The sequence below is a fragment of the Lynx rufus genome, unplaced genomic scaffold (genome assembly GCF_022079265.1).
Source record: "Lynx rufus isolate CCGP_SWC_20201006 ecotype Redwood Valley unplaced genomic scaffold, mLynRuf1.p SCAF_2, whole genome shotgun sequence".
NCBI lineage: Eukaryota > Metazoa > Chordata > Mammalia > Carnivora > Felidae > Lynx > Lynx rufus.
In genome coordinates this window covers 50894614-50918246 of record NW_025814834.1, presented here as the reverse complement: position 1 = coordinate 50918246, position 23633 = coordinate 50894614, and the positions used below count along the sequence as shown (strand labels likewise).

The following is a 23633-nucleotide window of genomic DNA, read 5'->3' as shown; positions in this document are numbered from 1 at the left end:
TTAAATATACAATTCGGTACCACAAATGCATTTAACTGTTTGGCTCTTTTAAATTAGCCATTAACTCTAGAATTGACTATGATACTTAAGAAACTATAGCCTAACAATTGTGTGTGCTTTTTTAATAGGTTATTTCTGACAGACAGACGCCAAAAAAAGATGAAAGTCTTGTATCCAAAGCAATGGAGTACATGTTCGGCTGGTAGTATAGTAAGAGCTAAGAATCACCTACCACGGAGGAGGCTGCTACACTAAAACAGAGTTAGCCCAGTACTGCCAGCTTGCCTTTGGTTAGTTATATAACCACTCTTGGCAGTGCTGAATCGCTCTCACTTTCTTAGAAGCCTTTTTTCTTTAAGGATACAGCATATTTGTAGCTTGCACTTTAAAAGATGATTGAGATATGTTTTAAAGAAAACAAAAAATCCCTGTAAATAGGATTTTGTGCTTTCTGTGTTAGTGCATGCTTTAAGCACAAAAAACTCAGCATTGATTACTGTAAATTGTATAATTGAATTTGTGGTGAGGTTTTGTAGTCTTCATGAGTTGGTGGGGTGAATTTCATGAAGGGTAAACTATACAACTCCTAACAATACACAAAGATTATAATCAACCAATTTGAATTATGGTTTTTTAATTTAGATAGTATTTAATATTTTAATTATCCTTGTTTATATATGTCCTGTCATGGATTGTCATCTTTCAGTATTCTAAAGTCAAAAGTCTTTTTAAAAACCTACTAAAGTTTCGTGATAATAAACTTTGTCAATTCTATATATTAAACAGTTTTTGAAAGTGATTTGTTATTTATTAACTATTTAAAAAAATTTGAAGTGTCTGCTGAAATAGAGAAAATACATCATGAATCTCCACATACTGTAATCTAGCTTTAATAACCATATAACCATAAATATTTTGCCATAGTGGTTTCTTCTCTCTCCCTTTTGTTTAAAGCGTATCTCAGATGTGATGTCATTTTAATCTAAGTACTTGAGGATATATCAAAAAAAGAACATTCCCACTTGTATCAGTATCATACCTAACAGAATTAGTAAGTTTCTTAATATCTAATATATAGCCCATTAAAAATTTCCCAGTTATCTCCAAAATATATTTATGGTTGGGTAGTACAAATCACTATCTAGAGTAGGTGTACATGATATATTTGATTATTTTGTCTTTTAAGTATCTTGAAATCTAAATTAGCTCCTGCTCTCTTTACACCGTGACTTCTTGAAGGAATTGTGAGAGTTGCCTACAGTGTCTCATAGACTGAATGTGGTCAGTTGCTTTTTTTGTTTAACTTGTTCTGTCATTTATCCCATATCCTAAAAGTTGGATCTAGGGAAGATTAATTAGATTCTGATTTCTTTTTTTTCTTTTTTGAGCAACAATACTTGATTGTATGGTGCACTTTATATTTAATCAAGAGACATTTAATCTGGTTGTCCCACTTTTACTGAGGCTCAAATTGGTCATTGGGCACATGGGTAGAAGCCCAGCACCTTGTTGGAAAATTCCTCATAACGTTCTTGCATTATGTTTTTGAAAGCATACATTAGTGATATTTGCCTGAATAAGTTATTTCATTAAGGTTTGCAAAATGATTTTCCAAATCTATTATTTCTGTTGCATTTATTACCTGGAATTCTTTTATATATAAAAACTTTGCTCCACCCACTAGGGCTATTTTGTTACATGGAATATATTCATACCAAAATGGCAGGATAAATATTTGATCCTTTTCCTTTGTTATTTTTCAGAATAACTGTTGGTGCACTGGAAACTCTAATTGGTGTCCAGTGAGTTAAAAAAAAATGTTTTTCTCAGCAGTATCACTATGCACTTAGAGCGTTTTTTTGTTTTTTTGTTTTAAATTCATTGTGTTAGTCACTTGGTGTCATTAGTCTTTTGTTCAAATTATCACCCTTGGCCAGTGAGAACCTCATTAAGCTGGCTCTTGAGTGAAAAGGCCTTTAATTGAAATAATATTTCACCGTAGTATAGGTATCTAGGTAATCAGCATCTCTTTATCTTCAATACTTCTTGATAAAGAATAACTAAAATAACACGTTGTATGGAAAGTATTGATATGCCTTTTAAATCACAGCAAACTACCATTAAAGATTTGTTTAGTTCTCTGAGGTGAAGTGTGATACTAAGGACTGTACTGGCCTGGTGAAAATCCATTTATCTTTATAGAGCATTTTTATTCTGATACTTACATATTGAAGTCTTTCTATTCCAACTTAAAATAGGATTTTATTTTATATCTTCTAACATACAGAACTCAGGTATTCAAAGTAGAACTGTGGCTACTAGATCCCATTAAACCCTAGCATTTGTATTTGAGTTTTATACATTTTTGTAAAAGGATTATACTTTTTGTTTCTTTTGAGAGGTCATTTTATTTCTGTAGACCTTCGTGGAGCATGAAGTTTGCTTTCTGACTAAAAGTATTTGTTTGCTATGTTTGGGTTTGTGTTTTTATCCAGTGTTTTATCTTACTTGTCTTTATCTCCATCACATCATTTACTTAAAAAGAGCCAGGAAACCTATAAATCTATCAGACCAACACATCTATGACATAAACTTACACAATGTTACATGCCAATTATATCTCATTTTAAAAAGTATATAAAATAATAAAACAAAAAACAAACTGAACAGAAAACAGCTAGGAAAATCTAAGAAAGCAAACTCCCATATTTTTCAATGCTACAAAACACAACAGAATTGGGAACTGAGAAAGCTAGAAAAGTTACCCTGAACCAAGACTCTTCCTAAAAGTTCAGAAAAGCTGATTTCACACAAAAATAAGTAACAAAAAACTATAGTCATGCAAAGTTGTTATACAAAATAAGAGGATAAGGAACAAAGTATCATATAGACATTGGAAGCACACCAGAAAGGCATGCCCATAATAGATCAAAACTATGACCTGGTTATTTAAAAATGACTTCTAAGATGTTTTGGGGTAACTGAGTGGCTCAGTTGGTTAAGTGTCCGACATCAGCTCAGTTCATGATCTCGCCGTCCGAGAATTCAAGCCCCACGTCGGGCTCTGTGCTGACAGCTCAGAGCCTGGAGCCTGCTTTAGATTCTGTGTCTCCCTCTCTGCCCTCCCCTGCTCACGCTGTCTCTCTCTCTTACTCTCTCTCTCAAAAATGAATAAATGTCAAAAAAATTTTTTAAATAACTTCTATCATTTGAAAGTGATCCGAAGTATGAAAGAATACCAATAATCAGAATTTTTTAAATTTGGGAAAGTACTAGAAATAAAAGGAAGAATAATTTGGAAATGAAGACTAAACTAGACTAAACACAAAAGCAGGTAATGCCTTATGGGAACTAGAATGTCAAAAAGTAGGATGGCCTTAGAAATCAGAAAAGATATAAAAAGGATTTGTGGGAAAATGACAAATTAAAAGATATTTATTTTATAACATAATTCTATAATGAAATATATATAATATATAATAAATATATATACATATATGTATGTATATATGTATATATATATGTGTATATATATGTGTGTGTGTGTATATATATATATATATATATATATAACAAATTACATGAAGAATACTTTGCTAAAAAAAAATACTTGGAGCTACATATTGAAAGAAAACCCTGCCTACCTGAGAATGTTCTCCTATGTAAAAACTTCTCATTTGGCTTTAGACAAACAGCCAGTGACTTAGAAGAGCAAAACTTATATGGCACTATGCCAGGAGCAAATACTACATTTAAGATACTTGGGAGGAAAAATATGAACAAAATATTTTATTTCCAACAAAACTGATTTTGAAGTGTAAAAATTACTTCTTACATATCAGTTTGCAGGAATTCAGGAAACATGTTTTCCTTGAGTGCTTCCTGGGAAATGGAGCACAGAATGTGCTCAGATGAGCTAAATAACTGGAAAGCTGTTGACACAAAGTCTTTGGTGAGCATTAAATTTGACATCACATCATGACCAAAGTGCTGACCAGGTTCATTGCTTGAAGCTTAATCCGCTGGGTGGATTTTCCCTCATTACTTTCAAGTCCACTCTGTCTAATATGGCATCAGTCAGTGTGGTTGGCCTACAGCAAGCTGATCCTTCTGTGAATAAAGCCTGGATTTCCTTTCCCCTCTTGGCTGATGGTAGTGAACTCCAATTAAGTCATAGATTGTGAAAGGGAGAGGTGTTAGTACCTTGGAGGTAAGTGATTTAGAGTTCTGGGCCATTTTTTCTTGAAACTTGGGAGCCTGTGGACCTGCTTGGGAGCCATCCTGAATGTACCATGGATTATTACCATGCTGGCCAGGCTGGTGGCTTGGTGAGTCTGACAGTACTGAGCTTTTGTGATGGGCAGCTTTGGTGACATGGTTGATATACTATGTAACTGATTAGTTACTAAGTCACTTGGTGTGGTACCCTCTCTCACTGTGGCCCCACTAAAACTTAGGAATAGGTTAAAGCATTGTCCCCATGTATTTTGTGTTGTCTCAAAAATCCAGAAGGCTGCCGAGTGCTGTAGCTTTTTTAGTGGTAGTAGGAGCAAGATACACTAATTTATTCTTTGGAGAGAGATGTCTCAGCATGCCCCAATGGTAGAACTTCATAACTTCACCAATGTAGTAGAACTGAGTTTTTGTGCTTTACCTCCTACAACTGGCATACATTTGTCTTTAGAGGATGTCTTGAGTATTTGCCACTTATCTTCTTGCAGGTTTAGTGAACATGATGCCATCAATGCACACTATGTGAATAATCAAGAGTTCTCTGACTGGAAGACAGATTTGCCCACTGTTAGACAGGGGTGGGCCAGGGCTCCATTTATCACCAGACCTTATGGCCTCATGCTAACAGGAACCATGAGAACATATGGGTTCATCAGTGTCACCCTATGACCTTGTATCAGCCCCTAAAATCTCTGGATATTTCTCTTTGGTGCACTTTGAAAAATGAAGACTCTGGAGAATTGCTACTGTATATACTTGCTATGGCATTGAAAATTCCTTTCTCAGTTGGAACTTGCCTCCCATTTCATTTGGGTCCAACAGTTGAATCCTATCTGTACACTGGGCTGTGGGGCGGCTGACCTCAGTCTTCTTCATATCTGGTCTTGATCTTTTTAGATTGTATGTAAAACAAAACCTCTTTTGGCTTCCTTTCCCTTTCTCCTTTTTAAGAAACATTTAGTTGCCCAATAAGACATAAATACAGAACATTAAAATACACTTTAATGAATTATAAGGTGAATAATCTTGTAACTACCACTCATCAAGAAATAGAATCTTAACCAGCAATGTCCATATGCCCCATTCCAACTTCTATCCTCTTCTTCCCCCACAAAATTAAACACTACTATAATTGTATTTTTTGTAGGTCCAGGTAGTAGGCTTAAAAGAGTTGGGATTTCTACCTGATGTAGAAAGCTGGTGAAAGTTAAAATTCTTAATGAGGTGGTAAGATTTTTGAATGTTAATGAAGCAAAAGTATAGCTGTTGTAACTCCAAAATCCAGTTTTGGAAATTAACTGGTTAGTAAATAAGTTGGATCAATATTATTTTAACTTACAATTTTTTTACATTTTATTTTTACTTTTTAAAAATTTACATCCAAATTAGCATGTAATGCAACAATAATTTCAGGAGTAGATTTTTTAGTGCCCCTTACCCATTTAGCCCATCCCCCCTCCCACAGCTCCTCTAGTAACCCTCAGTTCTCCATATTTATGAGTCTCTTCTGTTTTGTTCCCCTCCCTGTTTTTATATTATTTTTGTTTCCCTTCCCTTATGTTCATCTGTTTTGTCTCTTAAAGTCGTCATATGAGTGAAGTCATATGATTTTTGTCTTTCTCCAACTAATTTCACTTAGCATAATACCCTCCAGTTCCATCCTCGTACTTGCAAATGGCAAGATTTCATTCTTTTTGATTGCCAAGTAATACTCCATTGTGTGTGTATGTGTATGTGTGTGTATATATATATATGTATGTATATATATATCACATTTTCTTTATCCATTCATCCATCGATGGACATTTGAGCTCTTTCCATACTTTGGCTATTGTTGATAGTGCTGCTATAAACATGGGGTTGCATGTGTTCCTTTGAAACAGCACACCTGTATCCCGTGGATAAATGCCCAGTAGTGCAATTGCTGGGTCATAGGGTAGTTCTATTTTTAGTTTTTTGAGGAACCTCCGTACTGTTTTCCAGAGTGGCTGCACCAGCTTGCATTCCCTACAACAATGCAAAAGAGATCCTCTTTCTCTGCATCCTCGCCAACATCTGTTGTTGCCTGAGTTGTTAATGTTAGCCATTCTGACAGGTGTGAGGGGGTATCTCATTGTAGGTTTGATTTGTATTTCCCTGATGATGAGTGATGTTGAGCATTTTTTCATGTGTTGGTTGGCCATCTGGATGTCGTCTTTGGAGAAGTGTCTATTCATGTCTTTTGCCCATTCTTCACTGGATGATTTGTTTTTTTGGGTGTTGAGTTTGATAAGTTCTTTATAGATTTTGTATACTAACCCTTTATCTGATATGTCATTTGCAAATATCTTCTCCCATTCTGTCAGTTGCCTTTTAGTTTTGCTGATTGTTTCCTTCACTGTGCAGAAGCTTTTTATTTTGATGAGGTCCCAATATAGTTCATTTCTGCTTTGGCTTCCCTTGCCTCCAGAGACGTGTTGAGTAAGAAGTTGCTGCAGCCAAGATCAAAGAGGTTTTTGCCTACTTTCTCCTCAAGGATTTTGATGGCTTCCTGTCTTACATTGAGGTCTTTCATCCATTTTGAGTTTATTTTTGTGTATGGTGTAAGAAAGTGGTCCAGGTTCATTCTTCTGCATGTCGCTGTCCAGTTATCCCAGCACCACTTGCTGAAGAGACTGTCTTTATTCCATTGGATATTCTTTCCTGCTTTGTCAAAGATTAGTTGGCCATACGTTTGTGGGTCCATTTCTGGGTTCTCTATTCTGTTCCATTGATCTGAGTGTCTGTTGATACTGTCTTGATGATTACAGCTTTGTAATACAGCTTGAAGTCTGGGATTGTGATGCCTCCTGCTTTGGTTTTCTTTTTCAAGATTGCTTTGGCTATCCATGGTCTTTTCTGGTTCCATACAAATTTTAGGATTGTTTGTTCTAGCTCTGTGAAGAATACTGGTGTTATTTTGATAGGGATTGCATTGAATATGTAGATTGCTTTGGGTAGTATTGACGTTTTAACAATATTTGTTCTTCCTATCCAGGAGCATGGAATCTTTTTCCAGTTTTTTGTGTCTTCTTCAATTTCTTTCATAAGCTTTCTATAGTTTTCAGTGTATAGATTTTTCACCTCTTCGGTTAGATTTATTCCTAGGTATTTTATGGTTTTTTGTGCAACTGTAAGTGGGATTGATTTCTTGATTTCTCTTTCTGCTGCTTCATTGTTGGTGTATAGGAATGCAACTGATTTCTGTGCGTTGATTTTATGTCCTGCAACTTTCCTGGATTCATGAATCAATTCTAACAGTTTTTTGGTGGAATCTTTTGGGTTTTCCATATATAGTATCATGTCATCTGCGAAGAGTGGAAGTTTGACCTCCTCTTGGCCAATTTGGATGCCTTTTATTTCTTTGTGTTGTCTGATTGCAGAGGCTAAGACTTCCAATACTTTGTTGAATAACACGGGCAAGAGTGGACATCCCTGTCTTGTTCCTGCCCTTAGGGGGAAACCTCTCAGTTTTTCCCCATTGAGGATGATATCAGCGTTGTGTTGTTCATATATGGCTTTTATGTTCTTGAGGTATGCTCCTTCTATCCCTACTTTCTTAAGGATTTTTATTAAGAAAAGATGCTGTATTTTGTCAAATGCTTTCTTGGCACCTATTGAGAGGATCATATGGTTCTTGTCCTTTCTTTTATTGATGTGATGAATCACGTTAATTGTTTTGCGGATATTGAACCAGCCCTGCATCCCAGGTATAAATTCCACTTGGTTGTGGTGAATGATTTTTTTAATGTATTCTTGGAGCTGGTTGGCTAATATCTTGTTGAGTATTTTTGCATCCATGTTCATCAGGGAAATTGGTCTATAGTTCTCCTTTTTAGTGGGGTCTCTGTCTGGTTTTGGAATCAAGGTAATGCTGGCTTCATAGAAAGAGTTTGGAAGTTTTCCTTCCATTTCTATTTTTTGGAACACCTTCAAGAGAGTAGGTGTTAACTCTTCCTTAAATGTTTGGTAGAATTCCGCTGGAAAGCCATCTGGTCCTGGACTCTTGTTTTTGGCAGATTTTTGATTACTAATTCGATTTCCTTACTGGTTATGGGTCTGTTCAAATTTTCTATTTCTTCCTGTTTCAGTTTGGGTAGTGTATATGTTTCTAGGAATTTGTCCATTTCTTCCAGATTGCCCATTTTATTGGCATGTAATTACTTATAATCTCTTATTATTGTTTTTATATCTGCTGTGATGGTGTGATCTCTCCCCTTTCATTCTTGATTTTATTTACTTGGGTCCTTTTTCTTTTTGATCAAACTGGCTAGTGGTTTATCAGTTTTGTTAGTTCTTGCAAAGAATCAGCTTCTGGTTTCATTGATCTGTTCTACTGTTTTTTTGGTTTCGATAGCATTAATTTCTGCTCTAATCTTTATTATCCTGTCTTCTGCTGGTTTTGGGTTTTATTTGCTGTTCTTTTTCTAGCTCTTTAAGGTGTAAGGTTAGGTCATATATCTGAAATCTTTCTTCCTTCTTTAGGAAGGCCTGGATTGCTATATACTTTCCTCTTATGAGCACCTTTGCTGCATCCGAGAGGTTTGGTTGTGGTGTTATCATTTTCATTGGCTTCCATATACTTTTCAATCTCCTCTTTAACTTCTTGGTTAGCACATTCATTCTTTAGTAGGATGTTCTTCAGTCTCCAAGTATTTGTTACCTTTCCAAATATTTTCTTGTGGTTGATTTCGAGTTTCATAGCGTTGTGGTCTGAATATATGCACGGTATGATCTCAATTTTTTGTACTTGCTGAGGGCTGATTTTTGTCCCAGTGTGTGGTCTATTCTGGAGAACGTTCCATGTGAACTGGAGAAGAATGTATATTCTGCTGCTTTAGGATGAAATGTTATGAATATATCTGTTAAGTCCATCTGTTCCAGTGTGTCATTCAAAGCCATTGTTTCCTTGTTGAGTTTTTGATTAGATGATCTGTCCGTTGCTGTGAGTGGGGTGTTGAAGTCTTCTACTCTTACGGTATTACTATCGATGAGTTTCTTTATGTTTGTGATTAATTGATTTATATATTTGGGTGCCTTCACATTTGGCGCATAAATGTTACAATTGTTAGGTCTCCTTGGTGGATAGACCCCTTGATTATGATATAATGCCCTTCTGCATCTCTTGATACAGTCTTTATTTTAAAGTCTAGATTGATATAAGTATGGCTGCCCTGGCTTTCTTTTGTTGGCCACTAACATAATAGATGGTTCTCCACCCCCTTATTTTCAATCTGAAGGTGTCTTTAGGTCTAAAGTGGATCTCTTGTAAACAGCATATAGGTGGATCTTGTTTTCTTATCCATTCTGTTACCCTGTGTCTTTTGATTGGAGCATTGAGTCCATTGACGTTTAGAGTGAGTACTGAAAGCTATGAATTTATTTCTATTATGTTTGTAGAGGTGGATTTTCTTTTGGTGTTCTCTGGTCCTTTCTAATCTTTGTTGCTGTTGGTATTTACTTTATTTATTTATTTATTTATTTATTTAATTTTCATCTTTTCTTCCCTCACAGATTTCTTGCAGGGCTGGTTTAGTGGTCACAAATTCCCTTAATTTTTGTTTTCTCGGAAACTTTTTATCTCTCCTTCTATTTTGAACGATAGCCTTGCTGGATAAAGAATTCTTGGCTGCATATTTATCTGATTCAGCACACTGAATATATCCTGCTACTCCTTTCTGGCCTGCCAAGTTTCTGTGGATAGGTCTGCTGCAAATCTGATCTGTCTTCCCCTGTAGGTTAGGGACTTTTTTCCCCCTTGCTGCTTTCATGATTCTCTCCTTGCTTAAGTATTTTGTGAATTTGGCTATGATATGCCTTGTTTATGGTCGTTTTTTTTTTTGAATCTCATGGGAGTCCTCCGTGCTTCCTGGATTTTGATGTCTGTGTCTTTCCTCAGGTTAGGAAAGTTTTCTGCTATGATTTACTCATATAACCCTTCTACCCCTATTTCTCTCTCTTCATCTTCTGGGACCCCTGTTATTCTGATATTGTTCCTTCTTAATGAGTCACTGACTTCTCTAATTCTTAAATCGTGCTCTTTTGCCTTAATCTCCCTCTTTTTTCCTTCTACATTATTCTCTATAAGTTTGTCCTCTATATCGCTGATTGTCTGTTCTGCCTCATCCATCCTTGGCACCACTGCATCCATCTGTGATTGCAGCTCAGTTATAGCATTTTTAATTTCATTCCATTTTTTACTTCTTTTATCTCTACAGAAAGGGACTCTAATCTATTTTCGATTCCAGCTAGTATTCTTATTATCGTGATTCTAAATTCTGGTTCAGACATCTCGCTTGTATCTGTGTTGGTTAAATCCCTGGCTGTTGTTTCTCCTTGCTCTTTCTTTTGGGGTGAATTCCTTCGTTTTGTCATTTTGAAGGGAGAAAAGGAATTAATGATGTAGAAAAAATGAAATTAAAAAGAATTAAAATTTAAAAATATTAAAATTAAAAAATTAAACACACACACACACACACACAAATTGAATAAATGATTGGTAGATCCTAAGTGTGTTTGGTCTGAGTGTTGATAGTGGTTTGACAGATTAGAGAAAAAAAGGGGGGGAAGGAAATCGTTTGAGAATTTGAAAAAATGAATACGCTGAAGTAGACTAAAATGAGATGATGGGAGTAAAATAGAATTTAAAAAAATTTACACAAAAGTAAAGAATATAGTGGAAAAAATTAAAATATTTTTAATAAAAACTAAAATACAAATTAATTTTTTTCTTTCTGTATTCAAGAAAAAGAAAAGAAAAAGAAAAAAGAAAAAAAGGAAATCATTTGAAAATTTGAAAGTTAATACACTGTAGTAGATTAAAATAAAATGATGGAAGTAAAATAGAATTTGAAAAAATTTACATAAAAACAAAAAATATAGTAAAAAAATTAAAGAAATATTTTAATAGAAATTGAAAGTAAAAATGGAGTTTTTCTCTTTCTGCATTCAAGAAGAAGAAGAAAAGAAACGAAAAAAAAGAAATCGTTTGAAAATTTGCAAAGGTGAATACACTGAAGAACACTAAAATAACATGATGGAAGTAAAATAGAGTTTGAAAAAAATTACACAAAAGTCAAAAATATAGTAAAAAAATTAAAGAAAAATATATTTAATAAAAATTGAACATAAAAATGAATTTTTTCTCTTTCTGTATTCAAGAAAAAGAAGTTTAAAAGAGAGGAAAAAAAAGAAATTGAATAGATAAACCTACTAACAGATTGAAGTAGGACTGAAATTACTTTGTTTTCCCCTAGAAGTCAGTCTATGTAGTGATTAATAGTCCATAAACTAAGTGGGCGGTGAGACTCGTGTTCTTGAAGAGTGATGTTGGCCCACTTGGGCTGGACTCAGTGTAACAGCTCCACTCTCCACTAGATGGCGCTGATAGCCTACTGGGGTGTTTTTTTGTCGAGCTCATAGGGGCCTGTGCGAATGCACAGGAGCAGTGAAAATGGCGCCACCCAGCTACCCAGTCTGTTCTCCCGGATCAGCAATCACTCACCCGTCCTCTGTCTTCAGCTTTCCTCCACTCCCTGCTTTTTCACTCTCCGTGACCAGCCCCCAGGCAGTACCTCTCTCCCAAGTTTTGTCTCAGATGCGGCTGTTTTCCCTGGCCCCTTACTTCTGAAGGACTGCAGCTTTGACCTGTTCCGCCCCTCTGCAGGAGGGTCTCACTGAGCAATGGCCAAATGAGCAATGGCTGAATGTCGGCTGCATCCAGGAACGCTTGCTGGACCCTGCTGCTGCCGGTGCCTCGAGACTGTGGCCAGGTACCAGCCCTCCCCAGAAAAAGTTCGCAAGACAGTGTAGCAGCAGCGTTTCAGGGATTATGGAAAATCACAACCCACATCTGGCACCAGGCTTCACCCTTAACCACCTTGTTCCAGCACCAGCAAATGCGGCCGTTTTCTGGGGTCTGCTGGGACCAGGTGGCTTCAACAGTCTCTACCAAACGTCCTTCCAGCAGTGGAACTGCTTCTCCCCGTGTGGCCCAAGAACCTCCCGGACCCCACTCTGTTCCTGGGGATTCGCCCTTCCCACCAGAGCACCACCAGGTATCACGAGCTCCAGAGTTGCAGCCTTTGCGCTTCCCTTGTTTACAGTCTTAATGGAATTTAAACCCTCTCCTTTTTCCTTTCTCCCTTTTTAGTTTAGCCCCTGTGGCGATTTCCAATCTTCCACTTTCTCTCCAGCTGCTTTTGGGGAGGGGTGCTTTTCCCGTATTCTCCCTCTGTGCCCCCCCACCAGTCTCTGCCCTCTCTCAGCTCGCAAAAGCACCTCCCTTTCTGCTCCGTCTCGCTCCCCAAGTTGACCTCTCCGTGCCGCGTGCCTGCTGAATTCTGTGCTTCAGGTTGTGCAGATTGTTGTGTTAATCCTCCAATCAGTTTTCTAGGTGTGTGGATGGTTTAGTGATGGTCTGGCTGTATTTCATGGATGCGGGACACACAAAAAACTTCCATGCTGTTCCATCATCTTGGCTCCTCTCCTACAATTTTTTTAAACTAGGTTATGATTTAAAGGGAAAGTAATCTATCTGACATAATTTTAAATAGCTTTCTAAAATGATTATCTGACTAACTCTAAAACTTAACTTTTTGACTCAATGTCCTTACATAATTATCAGAACGTTAACTAAAAATTAATGCAGTTCAGAGAAATTGTAGTATTTGCTGGTAAATTAAAAAGTAGTGGTTAAAGTTACTGGAATTTTATTTTGTTATTGTTTATTCTTTATTTATTTTTGAGAGAGAGAGAGAGAGTACAAGCAGAGAGGGGCTGTCAGTGCAAAGCCTGATGGGTTCAAACCCACAAACCATGAGATCATGATCTGAGCTGAAGTCAGAAGCTAACTGAGCCACCCAGGTGCCCCAAAGTTACTGGAATTTTAGAATTTGTTTTATACAGTGATTAAGAGCATGGATTTTGGAGTGAAACTTAAAATCCTCTCTCTGTCTACCAGCTTAGCTATTTAACCTTGGACAAGTTACTGAACCTTTTTGTGCCTCAGCTTCATCATCAATAAAATGGTAATAATGATAGTGTCTTCTTCATAGAGTTGTTAGGATTAAATGAATGAATACAGTAAATCATTTAGAACAGTGCCTGGCTGTACTAAGCACCCATTAAACATTAACCATCATTAAGTAGTTAGCAAGATTAGTTCACATGCTAGCTTATTAGCCTCATTAAAAAAAAAAAATGAATATGTGGTAGATTAAAGATGACTTCAAATTTTTGACTTTCCTGCCCCCTGAGAGGCAGAATCTATTTCTCCTGTGTAGGTGTTTTTATTTGCATTTTGCTTTTTATGAAACCAATGTAGTACAGGGAAAATGATGTTATGCCAGTTTCAAAACATGTATAAGAGGACCAGCAGCTTCTACCTTGGTCTCTTGAAGTCCTGATCTGCCACGCAAAAAGACTCCTGCGGGGCAGAGCTGGGAAGGGCCTGAGACCACATGGAGTGGAGAGAAACTCAGCTAAGCCCAGCCTTCCAGTTGCCCAAGGCACCAAGTATGTGAGTGAGGCTGTCACGGACCCTTCACCACAGTCCAGCTGCCAGGTCGCTATCACTGAGAGTCCATTTATAAATACACAGCAACTGGAACAGAAGGTGAGAACACATAATGTCTCCCCTAAGATCACATAGATATATACTGATAGAAATAGGACAGAAATCTAGATTCTTTACTCCAGAGTGCAGTGTTGTGGAATTATAGTGTGTTTTCTTTAATATTTAGGTTGATTTTTAAATCATGTAAATTTAAGGTACACTGGAGAAGTGTTTTAAATGAATTTCCCACATTCCAGTTGTAGCTCTAGAATCAACTTCTGTGTAAAAGACTATTTGAAAAGAAAGTATTAAAAACAATATAAAACCAAATTATTTTTGGCATAGAAATTATTTTTGGACATATAAAGTCAAAATCTTTATAACATGCAAAGTATTAACAAATGACTGCACACAATTGTTAACTGAATGTTTAAACATTAACGGTTGCTGAATTCTTCATATATTTTGTTTGTGCTAGCATTTAGGCATTAGCATAGGGAACGTCTTGGGACAAAAAGGTTCCAGGTTCTGCTAACTGGGAGAAACCTCAGGGCAACTTGTTCTGGAATAGGGACATGGACTCTGGAAAGGGGCTCAAGACTTTTTTTTTTTTTTTTTTAAGAGGTGGGTCAGCAAATGGGGTTTTTGGAGACTTTGGGTCAGATTACCAGGTTATTTCTTGGTTAATTAGTGGAAGATATTTTATAAATTTAATTAATCTGTCACTCCTGGTTGTTTCTTATAAGCAGCTGCTAATTCTTGCAGAAACAGTTTTTGAAGTGGAATTTAAATAGGTTTTCTATTGTTGAATAAGGGGCGCCTGGGTGACTCAGTCGGTTAAGCGTCCGACTTTGGCTCAGGTCATGATCTCGCGGTCTGTGGGTTCGAGCCCCGTGTCAGGATCTGTGCTGACAGCTCAGAGCCTGGAGCCTGTTTCAGATTCTGTGTCTCCCTCTTTCTCTGACCCTCCCCTGTTCATGCTCTCTCTCTCTGTCTCAAAAATAAATAAACGTTAAAAAAAAATAGGTTTTCTATTGTTGAATAAACTTCAGAAACAACTATAGATGTACCCATCTTGTGGTGACCATCAGAAGTGTCCAAAATGAAAAGGTTTTAGAGTAAAAACAAGCTGGAATATCTGAGATTAAAAGCATTAGCTATTTACATGTTTGGAAGTACTGACCACTTCTTTTTTTACATTTTGTTACTTTCTGCCTTTTTTTTTTTTTTTGAGCCCTCGTGTTAGTCTTACTGCACATATTTACTTTAATAATAAAAGATAAAAAGTATTTTTTGGAGGGAATGAACAGGTCATTTTTCTTTTTCAAAGTTTTCTTTTGAGCCAGAATAAAAGGAATATTGATAAGTTGAAACATGAAAACCTTGAGTTATGTCATTGGTTTAAAAAGGAGAAATTGGTATCAAGAAGATGTAATCTGGTATTTCAAGCAGCTGTACTATAGTTTATATGACCTACAAAAAGTACATAGAACATATACCTGTAATCCCACCCATTAGTGTTTGGAAATTTTTTCAACAACCAATTCAAGTAATAATTGAGCTCTTAATATGTGCAGGAGCCTTGGGATATATGGGATGAATAAAGACAGGCACCCACTTTTGTGGAACAAACATACCAGCAGAAAGAGGTAACAGGAAATAATCCTAGTAAATAAGTCATAGAGTAAGTTAAAAGGTAATAGGTGCTGTGGGGGAAAATGATCAGAAATGCTGGAATGTTAAGCAGCACTCATGGTAGACCTCATTCATAAGGTGAGATTTGAGCAGACTTGAAGGGGATGAGGTTGTTAGGGTGGAATTTGGGGAAGAACATTCCAGGCAGAGGGAACAGCAAGAACAAAGACAGGAGTTTGCCTGGTGTGTTCAAGGAACAGCACAGGGGAAGGTTGAGTTGAGTGAGCAAGGGGAGGAATAGTAGGAAAATAGATCAGAGGTACTGAGGGCTCAGATCACATAGGATCTTCTAGACCTCAGTAAAGATTGTGACTTTTATTCTTTGTGGTAAGCAGAATAATGGCCCCGAAAGATGTCAGTGTCCCTATCCCCAGAACATGTGAATATGTTACATTACATGGCAAGGGGAACTATGCAGATAGGATTAAGGGTGTGGCCATTGATGACAGGTACGTGTAAAGATGCTCACCATCGCTAATCATGAGAGATGCAAATCAAAACCACAGTGAGATAACACCTCAGGCCTGTTAGAGTAACTATTATAAAAACAAGAAATAAGGGGCACCTGGGTGGCTTAGTTATGTGTCTGACTCTTGGTTTTGGCTCAGGTTATGATCTCACAGTTCATGGGATCAAGCCTCTCATGGGCCTCTTTACTGACAGGTTGGGGCCTGATTGGGATTCTCCCTCTCTCTCTGCCCTTCCCCTGCTCATGCATGTGTGTGTTGTGTCTCAAAATAAACATTAAGGCACACACACATACACACACACACGAGATAATAAATGTTGGTGAGGATGTGGAGTAAAGGGAATCCTTGTGCACTGTTGGTGGAAATATAAATAAGCACAGCCACTATGGAAAACAGTATGGAAGTTCCTCAAAAAATTAAAAATAGAACTACTACATGATCCAGTAATTCCACTTTTGGATATTTGTCCAAAGAAGAAAAATATACTAATTCAAAAAGATGTATGCACTCCCGTGTTAATTGCAGCATAATTTACAATAGCCAAAATAGGGAAACAACCTGAGTGTCCACCAATGGATGAATGGATCGAGAAAATGTAGTATACATACACAACAGAATATCACTCAGCTGTTAAAGAATGAAATATTCTCATTTGCAACAACATGGATGTACCTTGAAGGCATGCTCAGTGAAATAAGTCAGAGAAAGATAAATACCATATGATCTCATTTATATTTGGATTCTAAGCAAACAAGGACCAACAGAAGAACAAAAAAAGCTCTCATAGATAACAGAGAAGAGGTTGATGGTTGCCAGAGGGGAGATGTGTGGGTGGGGAGAGCAAAATGAGCGGAGGGAGTAAAAAGGTACACACTTCCAGTTATAAAATAAGTCATGGCATGTAATGTACAATATTGTCCTTATAGTTAATAACGCTATAATATGTATTTGGAAGTTACTGAGAGTAAATCTTAAAAGTCCTCGTCAGAAGAAAAAAATATTTTGTAACCATGTATGATGATAAATGTTAACTTACTGTGGTGACGATTTCATAATACAAATAATGAATCATTGTACACCTGAAACTTATATGTTAATTGTACCTTAAAAAAGCCAAAAAAACAAACAAAAGGGTATGGAACTCCAGGTGGGAAGACTGTGTCTGATAATTCAGGTGGGCCCATTTTAATCATATTAGATCTTAAACTTGGAGGAGGCCCTCCTCCCTGGAAATCAGAGAGTCTCCACAATCTGAGAAGAGCCCTCAGCTGACAGCCAGTAGGGAAATGGAGACATAGTCCTACAGCGCGGAGAAACTGAGAAACTGAATTCTGGCAACAACCTCAGTGAACAAGGGAACAGATTTTCTCCTTAGAGCCTCCAAAAAGAGGCACATCCTTGCTGACTTCTTGACTTTGGCCTCGTGAGACCTAAGCAGAGAATGACTCATCCCAGCTCATCTGACTTCAGACCTGTGGGAACTGTAAGATAATACATTTTGCCCTGTTTTAAGCCACCAAATTTGTGATAATTTAACAGTAATAGAAAACTAAATACCCGGAGTGAAACAGGAAGCGATTGGATACTTTTTAGTAGACGAGTATCATGATATAACTTGTTTCCTTTTTATTATTTATATAAATTTCTGTGATCTCTTGATGACACAGGTGGTTTTTCACAATTAATCTCTCAGCAAGGGTAATCACCTTTCACCTTTGGTACTTGAAAGCCAAGTAATTTATATTCTTGACAGTATTTTGATAGTTTGAAAAGGCTTTTACACTTTCTGAATTTCAGTGTTAATATATGTTTCTTTTTCAAGAAATCCAGATTAATATGATCTGGAACGGTTAAGTGAATTTAAAGCTATTTTACTCATTTAGGGAAAAATGATACCTATCATCTGTAGCAAAGCCAACCTGAATTATCTCTGAAGTTAATTTTAATCCTCTATTTCCTCTTCTCCTGTTTTTTTTTTTCATTTTCTTCCCACAAACTAAATCTTTGTTAAAACCAAAGTGCTAAGGATTAAGTGAAGAATAAAAAAATACTAAGATTGTCTTTAAGCTCCTGTTTCAATGTTTCTTAACATTTGGGTATATTTTCCACAGCATTCCATTTTGGCTATCTCAAACAGAAGCAGCACAGAAGTTTAGTGAATGAATCCTCAGTAAATAACTATTTGTCTTCTAAATTTGCATAGAATAGTAGCTCAGTAAAACCTAGCTCCATTCAAGGTAACACGTTTCAGCTTGGGACCACAGAGCTTTTCCAATCAGCTAGAGATAGGAAGTTGTAGCTGTAGGAGAATATGACAAAAGAAAACCTCTGGGCCAACCTGCAGAAAGGCCAAAAATGGGACTTAGCAGTTACTAATAGAATGTTCCTAAAAAGAGGTTTCCTCAAAATTATCTGTATTCAGTATCTAGTATATGCAATGATGGAAGCTAATCCTCTGTTGTGCTTTTGTGTTTCAAAATAAATTGACCAACTCTGTGCACAAGAAGGCCACTAGCTTTAAAAAATAACTTAAGTGAGGGGTGCCTAGGTGGCTCAGTTGGTTAAGCGTCCGACTCTTGGTTTTCGGCCCAGGTCGTGGCCTCACGATTCTTGAGTTGGAGCCCTGTGTGGGGCTCTGTGCTGACAGTACAGAGCCTGCTTGGGATTCTCTCTCCCTCTCTGCCCCTCCCCCACTCACACTCTATCTCTCTCTCACAAATAAATAAACAAAAACTTGAAAAAAAAACCCTTAAGTGATAGAACTATAACATATAAGTATTCTTAGGGAGAAATTGAGAAATTTCCATGTCCCTAGAGAGAAAAAGTTTAATTCTCTTTTTTTGTGTGTGGTAAAATGCTGGACACAATGTATGCACTGCTTTGACAATTCTTTCTAAACTAAAAAAGATAAAGTCACTTAACCTAAGATTAAATTCACTTAGGCATTGTAAATTGCACCAAACATCAAGGCAATTGGCTCTCGAAGGGTCAAGAAAGCTTGTTCACTTTAGCATAATGCAAATTCTCATAGCAGCAAGTTCCTATTCCCCATGAAACCCAATCTCAATGTAACATTGTCAGATTTAAGTTAAACCTTTTAAAATATTAATGATTAATATTATGATTAATTTAGGAAAGAAAATTAGTACTATAGGTTTTGAAATATTAATGATTAATATTATGATTAATTTAGGAAAGAAAAGCTGGTACTATGCAGTGTCGAAAACCAAGGAGACTGAGGGCTTGTAAAACTTAATGTAAACTTGTTCATAATGAGTTAAGAGGCTTCACTCTGGGACTTTGTTGGGTGACTCAGAATCATTATTGTGGTGATTCAAGTCAGACCTAGTCTACGTCTACAAGTTAAGACTTTATACACCTGAAATTAATATAACACTGTATGTTAACTAACTGGAATTAAAATAAAAATTAAAAAAAAACATGCAAGTAAATTGCCCATCTTATTCAGCGTTAGGGATGCCATGTTAGTTGACATATAGTGCCATGATCAATTACCTGTGCCAAAGATAATCTAGGTCAAACTATTCTGATTACTGCTTTGCCTTTTCTACCCATCATGGCAACCATGTCAGCTCTAGCATTCCAATCTACCTAAGCCTTGGATATCTTCCTCTTCCAGTTCCCAAAAGTATTGTGTGGGGACCAACGGGAGTGGCTGAGAGCCTTTCTGGGTGTCCATGAGCTCTTTTTTTTCATAATTCGAGGACATTGCCTTTTCTATTCTTATGTGAGTGCACAGTGAAGTTTTTCAGAGGCTACATGACATTTGATGATAATATCTCTATGATAGCTAATGGAATATGGGGGTGTGCATTCTTGTGTTTTAATTTTTTAGGGGGATATTATCAGTAATTTCTAAGTATAAAGGGGTCCTGAGACTAAAAAGTATGAGAACTAATGCCTTATAATATCTCAAGGAAGATCTCATTTCAACTTCATTTAGTGTGAACTACCTTTGATGTTATAGAGTTTTCTCAATTATATTTGTATTTTTAATTTCATTGATTTATGCCACAATGTTTATTATTTCATTATTTTTGTTTGCTTTATGTTTAATTTGTTCTTTTTGTGGTTTATTCTTTTTTAATAAAACTATTTAATTTTTAACTAATCTCTACACCCAATGTGGGGCTTGAACTCACAACCCTGAGATCAAAAGACAAATGCTCCATGAACTAAGCCAGCCAGGCATCCCTTTTTTTCTGGTTTCTTAAGGTAGAGCTTAAATTATGGATTTTAAATCTTTGTTCTTTTTTAATACAGGCATTTGATGCTATACATTTTTCCTTAAGCACTGCTTTAGCTGTATTAAACAAATTTTGAAATACTATATTTTAAGTTTCATTTAGTTTAAATTTGTAAATTTCTATTGCAACGTTTTTCTTTGACCTATGAGTTATTTAGATGTGTGTTGTTTACTTTTCATGTATTTGGGATTTTTTTTTCAGATGTCTTTCGATTATGATTTCTATTCTGTTATGATCTGAGAAAGTACTTTTATGATTTCTTTTGTTTTAAATTTGATAAGATTTGTTTTATCACTTTGAATACGGTTTATCTTGTTGCATGTTCTGTATACACTGTATACAGAAGTATACAGTAATTGGGAATTGGCCATATATTAGAATGCTTCAGAATAGAAATGGCATGTGAAATAGTAGGTAGATCACAAAAAAGCCCAGTTCTTTACTTTACATCCATATCCCTTGCAATGTGACTTTGCAGTTCCTTGCATCACAAAGCAGGGTCCCTTTCCCCTAAATCTTGGGTGGCTTAGTGAGTTGCTTTGGTCAATGGAATGAGTGGAAATAATAGCTGCAAGTCCCAAAGTTAGGCCTTAAGAACACTTGGTCTCTTCTTACTCTCTTGCAACCCCGCCATCACCCTAAAAGCAAGCCCAAGCCTAATGGAGGATGAGACAGTAGGTAGAAGAAACCAAGTCATCTTAGGTATTTGGAATCAACCCACCTGGCTTGGATGAGCAGAACTTCCTGCCTGACTCACAGCTGACTGCAAAGGTCTGAGTGAGACTAGCCCAGACCAGGGCTGCCTAGCTGACAGACTTACGAGAAACACTAAAATAGTTGTTATTTTAAGATTCTAAGTTTTGGGATAACTTTGGGATAACAGCATTCTTTTGACAATTGGTAATTGATAACATGCCAAGCCTCAATTTAGTTACTCAAAGTAAGTTTACATGGAAACATATAAAGACACTAAAAAAATTACAAAGCCTTTCAAGTAATTCAATGTATCACAGATTTTGTGGTGACCAAGGGTCATTTTTCCTCCTAAAGGCACATCTCTCCCTCATCCTACCTTTGGTCAGCTACCTTCATAAAAGATGCATCCTATTCAGTAATGCTTCTAATAATAATAAATGTTCTCCAAACAGAGACAAATGAAAGACAGTTTAATGATTAAGCGTGTGGCCTTTAGGGTCAGATTCTTCTACGCACTAGCTGTATGATCATGGGAGATGTGTATCTATCATATGGGACTGTTGAAAGAATTAGATAAATTAATGTAAGGGTGCCTGGCTGGCTCAGTCGGTTAAGTGACCAACTCTTACTGGACTTAGGTCATGATCTCGCCTGTAGTAGGATAGAGTTCAACGTTGGGCTCCCCTCTGAGCGTGGAGCCTGCTTGGGATTCTCTTCTCCCCACCCCCCGGACTTGCACTTTCTCTCTCTCTCTCAAAATAAATAAACTTAAAAATAATAAATAAATGGATTAATGTATATAAAGTGCTTAAAAAAGTGTATAGTATGTAGTAAATATCATATAAATAAATGTTAAGCAAGCTCTTAGTATTAAGTACAGACTTCTTATTGCTGGGAAATGACAAAGCTTATATACTTTAAGAAAATTATAAAGAGGTCAGTATTCAAGAAATAATTTCATTAGTGAGTTGGATAAATCTTAATGTGCTTGAAATATTTTATTCCTTTTGTAATCACTGCACTCAAAATGCTATTTAGACTTACTTGCTGGTAGAGAGTGGTGAGCAGGCAGGAGAGAAGTAATAGCACTTATAGATCCGTTCAAGGAGCAAATGTACATTTTGTTAAATGGCCTAAAACAACTTCTCTGAGTGATTTTAGAGCCATAAAAGTTTGAGATTGACAATTCTGTGACTGTACAAAAGAAATATGAACCCATATAACTTTACAAATGTCCTTGTACACTTATCACGATGAAATATAATAAAATGAAATAAAATGATAAAAAAAAATAAAAACATCCTTAAAGTGTTAGCTTTAGTTCTTTGCTGGGAATAATGCTAATTATCTTACCAATCAGCTACAAGGCCCTTTACATGCTGCTAAAGATAGTGATATTTGAATCACCTAAAATAGTTTTTATATTTATATTAAGCTTGATAGATACTGCTTTAACCTTAAAAAAAAAAAAAAAAGTCTAAGGAAGATGTTTTCCCAGAGTGGGTAAAAATATTCTTCCAGGGATTAGAATGGGAAGGGTCAGAAGAAAATATAAGTATATTATGTAAGTATTCATGCCTATGTTTTTACTCTGGTCTTTTTCAAAAAGCATTTGAAGTAGTCTCTAAAAATATATAACATAAAGCGGGGCCTGGGTAGCTCAGTAGGTTAAGCGGCTGACTCTTGATTTTGGCTCAGGTCATGGTCTCACAGTTTGTGAGGTCGAGCCCCACGTCAGGCTCTGTGCTATAGTGCAGAGTCTGCTAGGGTTTCTCTCTCTTCCTCTCTCTCTGCCCCTTCCTTGTTCATGGTCTCTCTGTCAAAAATAAAATAAACATTAAAAGAATAAAAATACATACCATATAATAGAGTGAAAATCATTTAAAGGGAACATCAGTTGAATAACAATAAGCAGTTTCTTCCTTTATCTGTCCCCTTTTGTTTCTGTTTTTCTGTTTGAGAATTATTTGCATAGTATAGAAAATCAGGCATTATGTGAAAGCTGGTATCATCAGATGAGTAATAAGGAGACTATATACTAGTTCTGATAAGTGGCAGCTGATCTTTTTGAAGGTTGAACTATTTAAGCAAAGCAGAAATTTCAGGACTAAAATGTCATATATAGATAACAATATAGATATTGTATTATCCATCTCTATCCGTCTATCTACCTATGTAATTTCCAGTTCACTCTACTGATTACTCTTTGGGAACAAATTAAATCAGAGCAAGGTGTTGGGGAATTCTGTGACCCCCTTAATGTAGCTTGTATAGAACTCTTCTCAGTAGGGTGCGTATTTCTAGTTACAATGCTCAGTCATGTCTTCCAGATATGAGGTCTCCTTTGGGCAATGCTGGACAGAAACTATAATTAATCTCATACTGCTTAGCAACAGAGACAGAAAAGGCATTTATTTAATTAGCATTGAGTCACAAAAAGGTTTTAATTTTTTTCTTTCAATAAAAAGTATAAATGGGTTCACAATAAATAATACCTTAGAAAAATTTTAAATGAATATTAAATGGTCTCACAGTTAAGAAATCAAAAGCAAATGACAAATTCATAGGAAAGGAGAATGCTGAAGTGGTTGCTTCCTAATCTGTTTAATGTGTCTGGTTTCTGAAGAAGTGAAAGTCCATCTTGGAAGGAAGGATTTTGTAGATGTTGGAATTGGGGTCTAGGGTTCACAGAAAGAG

The 23633-nt window shown here is 36.4% G+C and overlaps 1 protein-coding gene across 2 annotated transcripts in view; it reads left to right on the top strand.

Annotated features, from left to right (window-relative positions):
* NUP35 (nucleoporin 35) overlaps positions 1-783 on the top strand; it is a 35904-nt gene extending 35121 nt beyond the window's left edge. For both annotated transcript variants that reach the window (XM_047083528.1, XM_047083527.1), the window contains one exon: positions 129-783. In XM_047083528.1, coding sequence (XP_046939484.1) covers positions 129-206 — 78 coding nt within the window. In that variant the 3' untranslated portion in view covers positions 207-783. The remainder of the gene's footprint in view (positions 1-128) is intronic.
* The last annotated feature ends 22850 nt before the right edge of the window (positions 784-23633 follow it).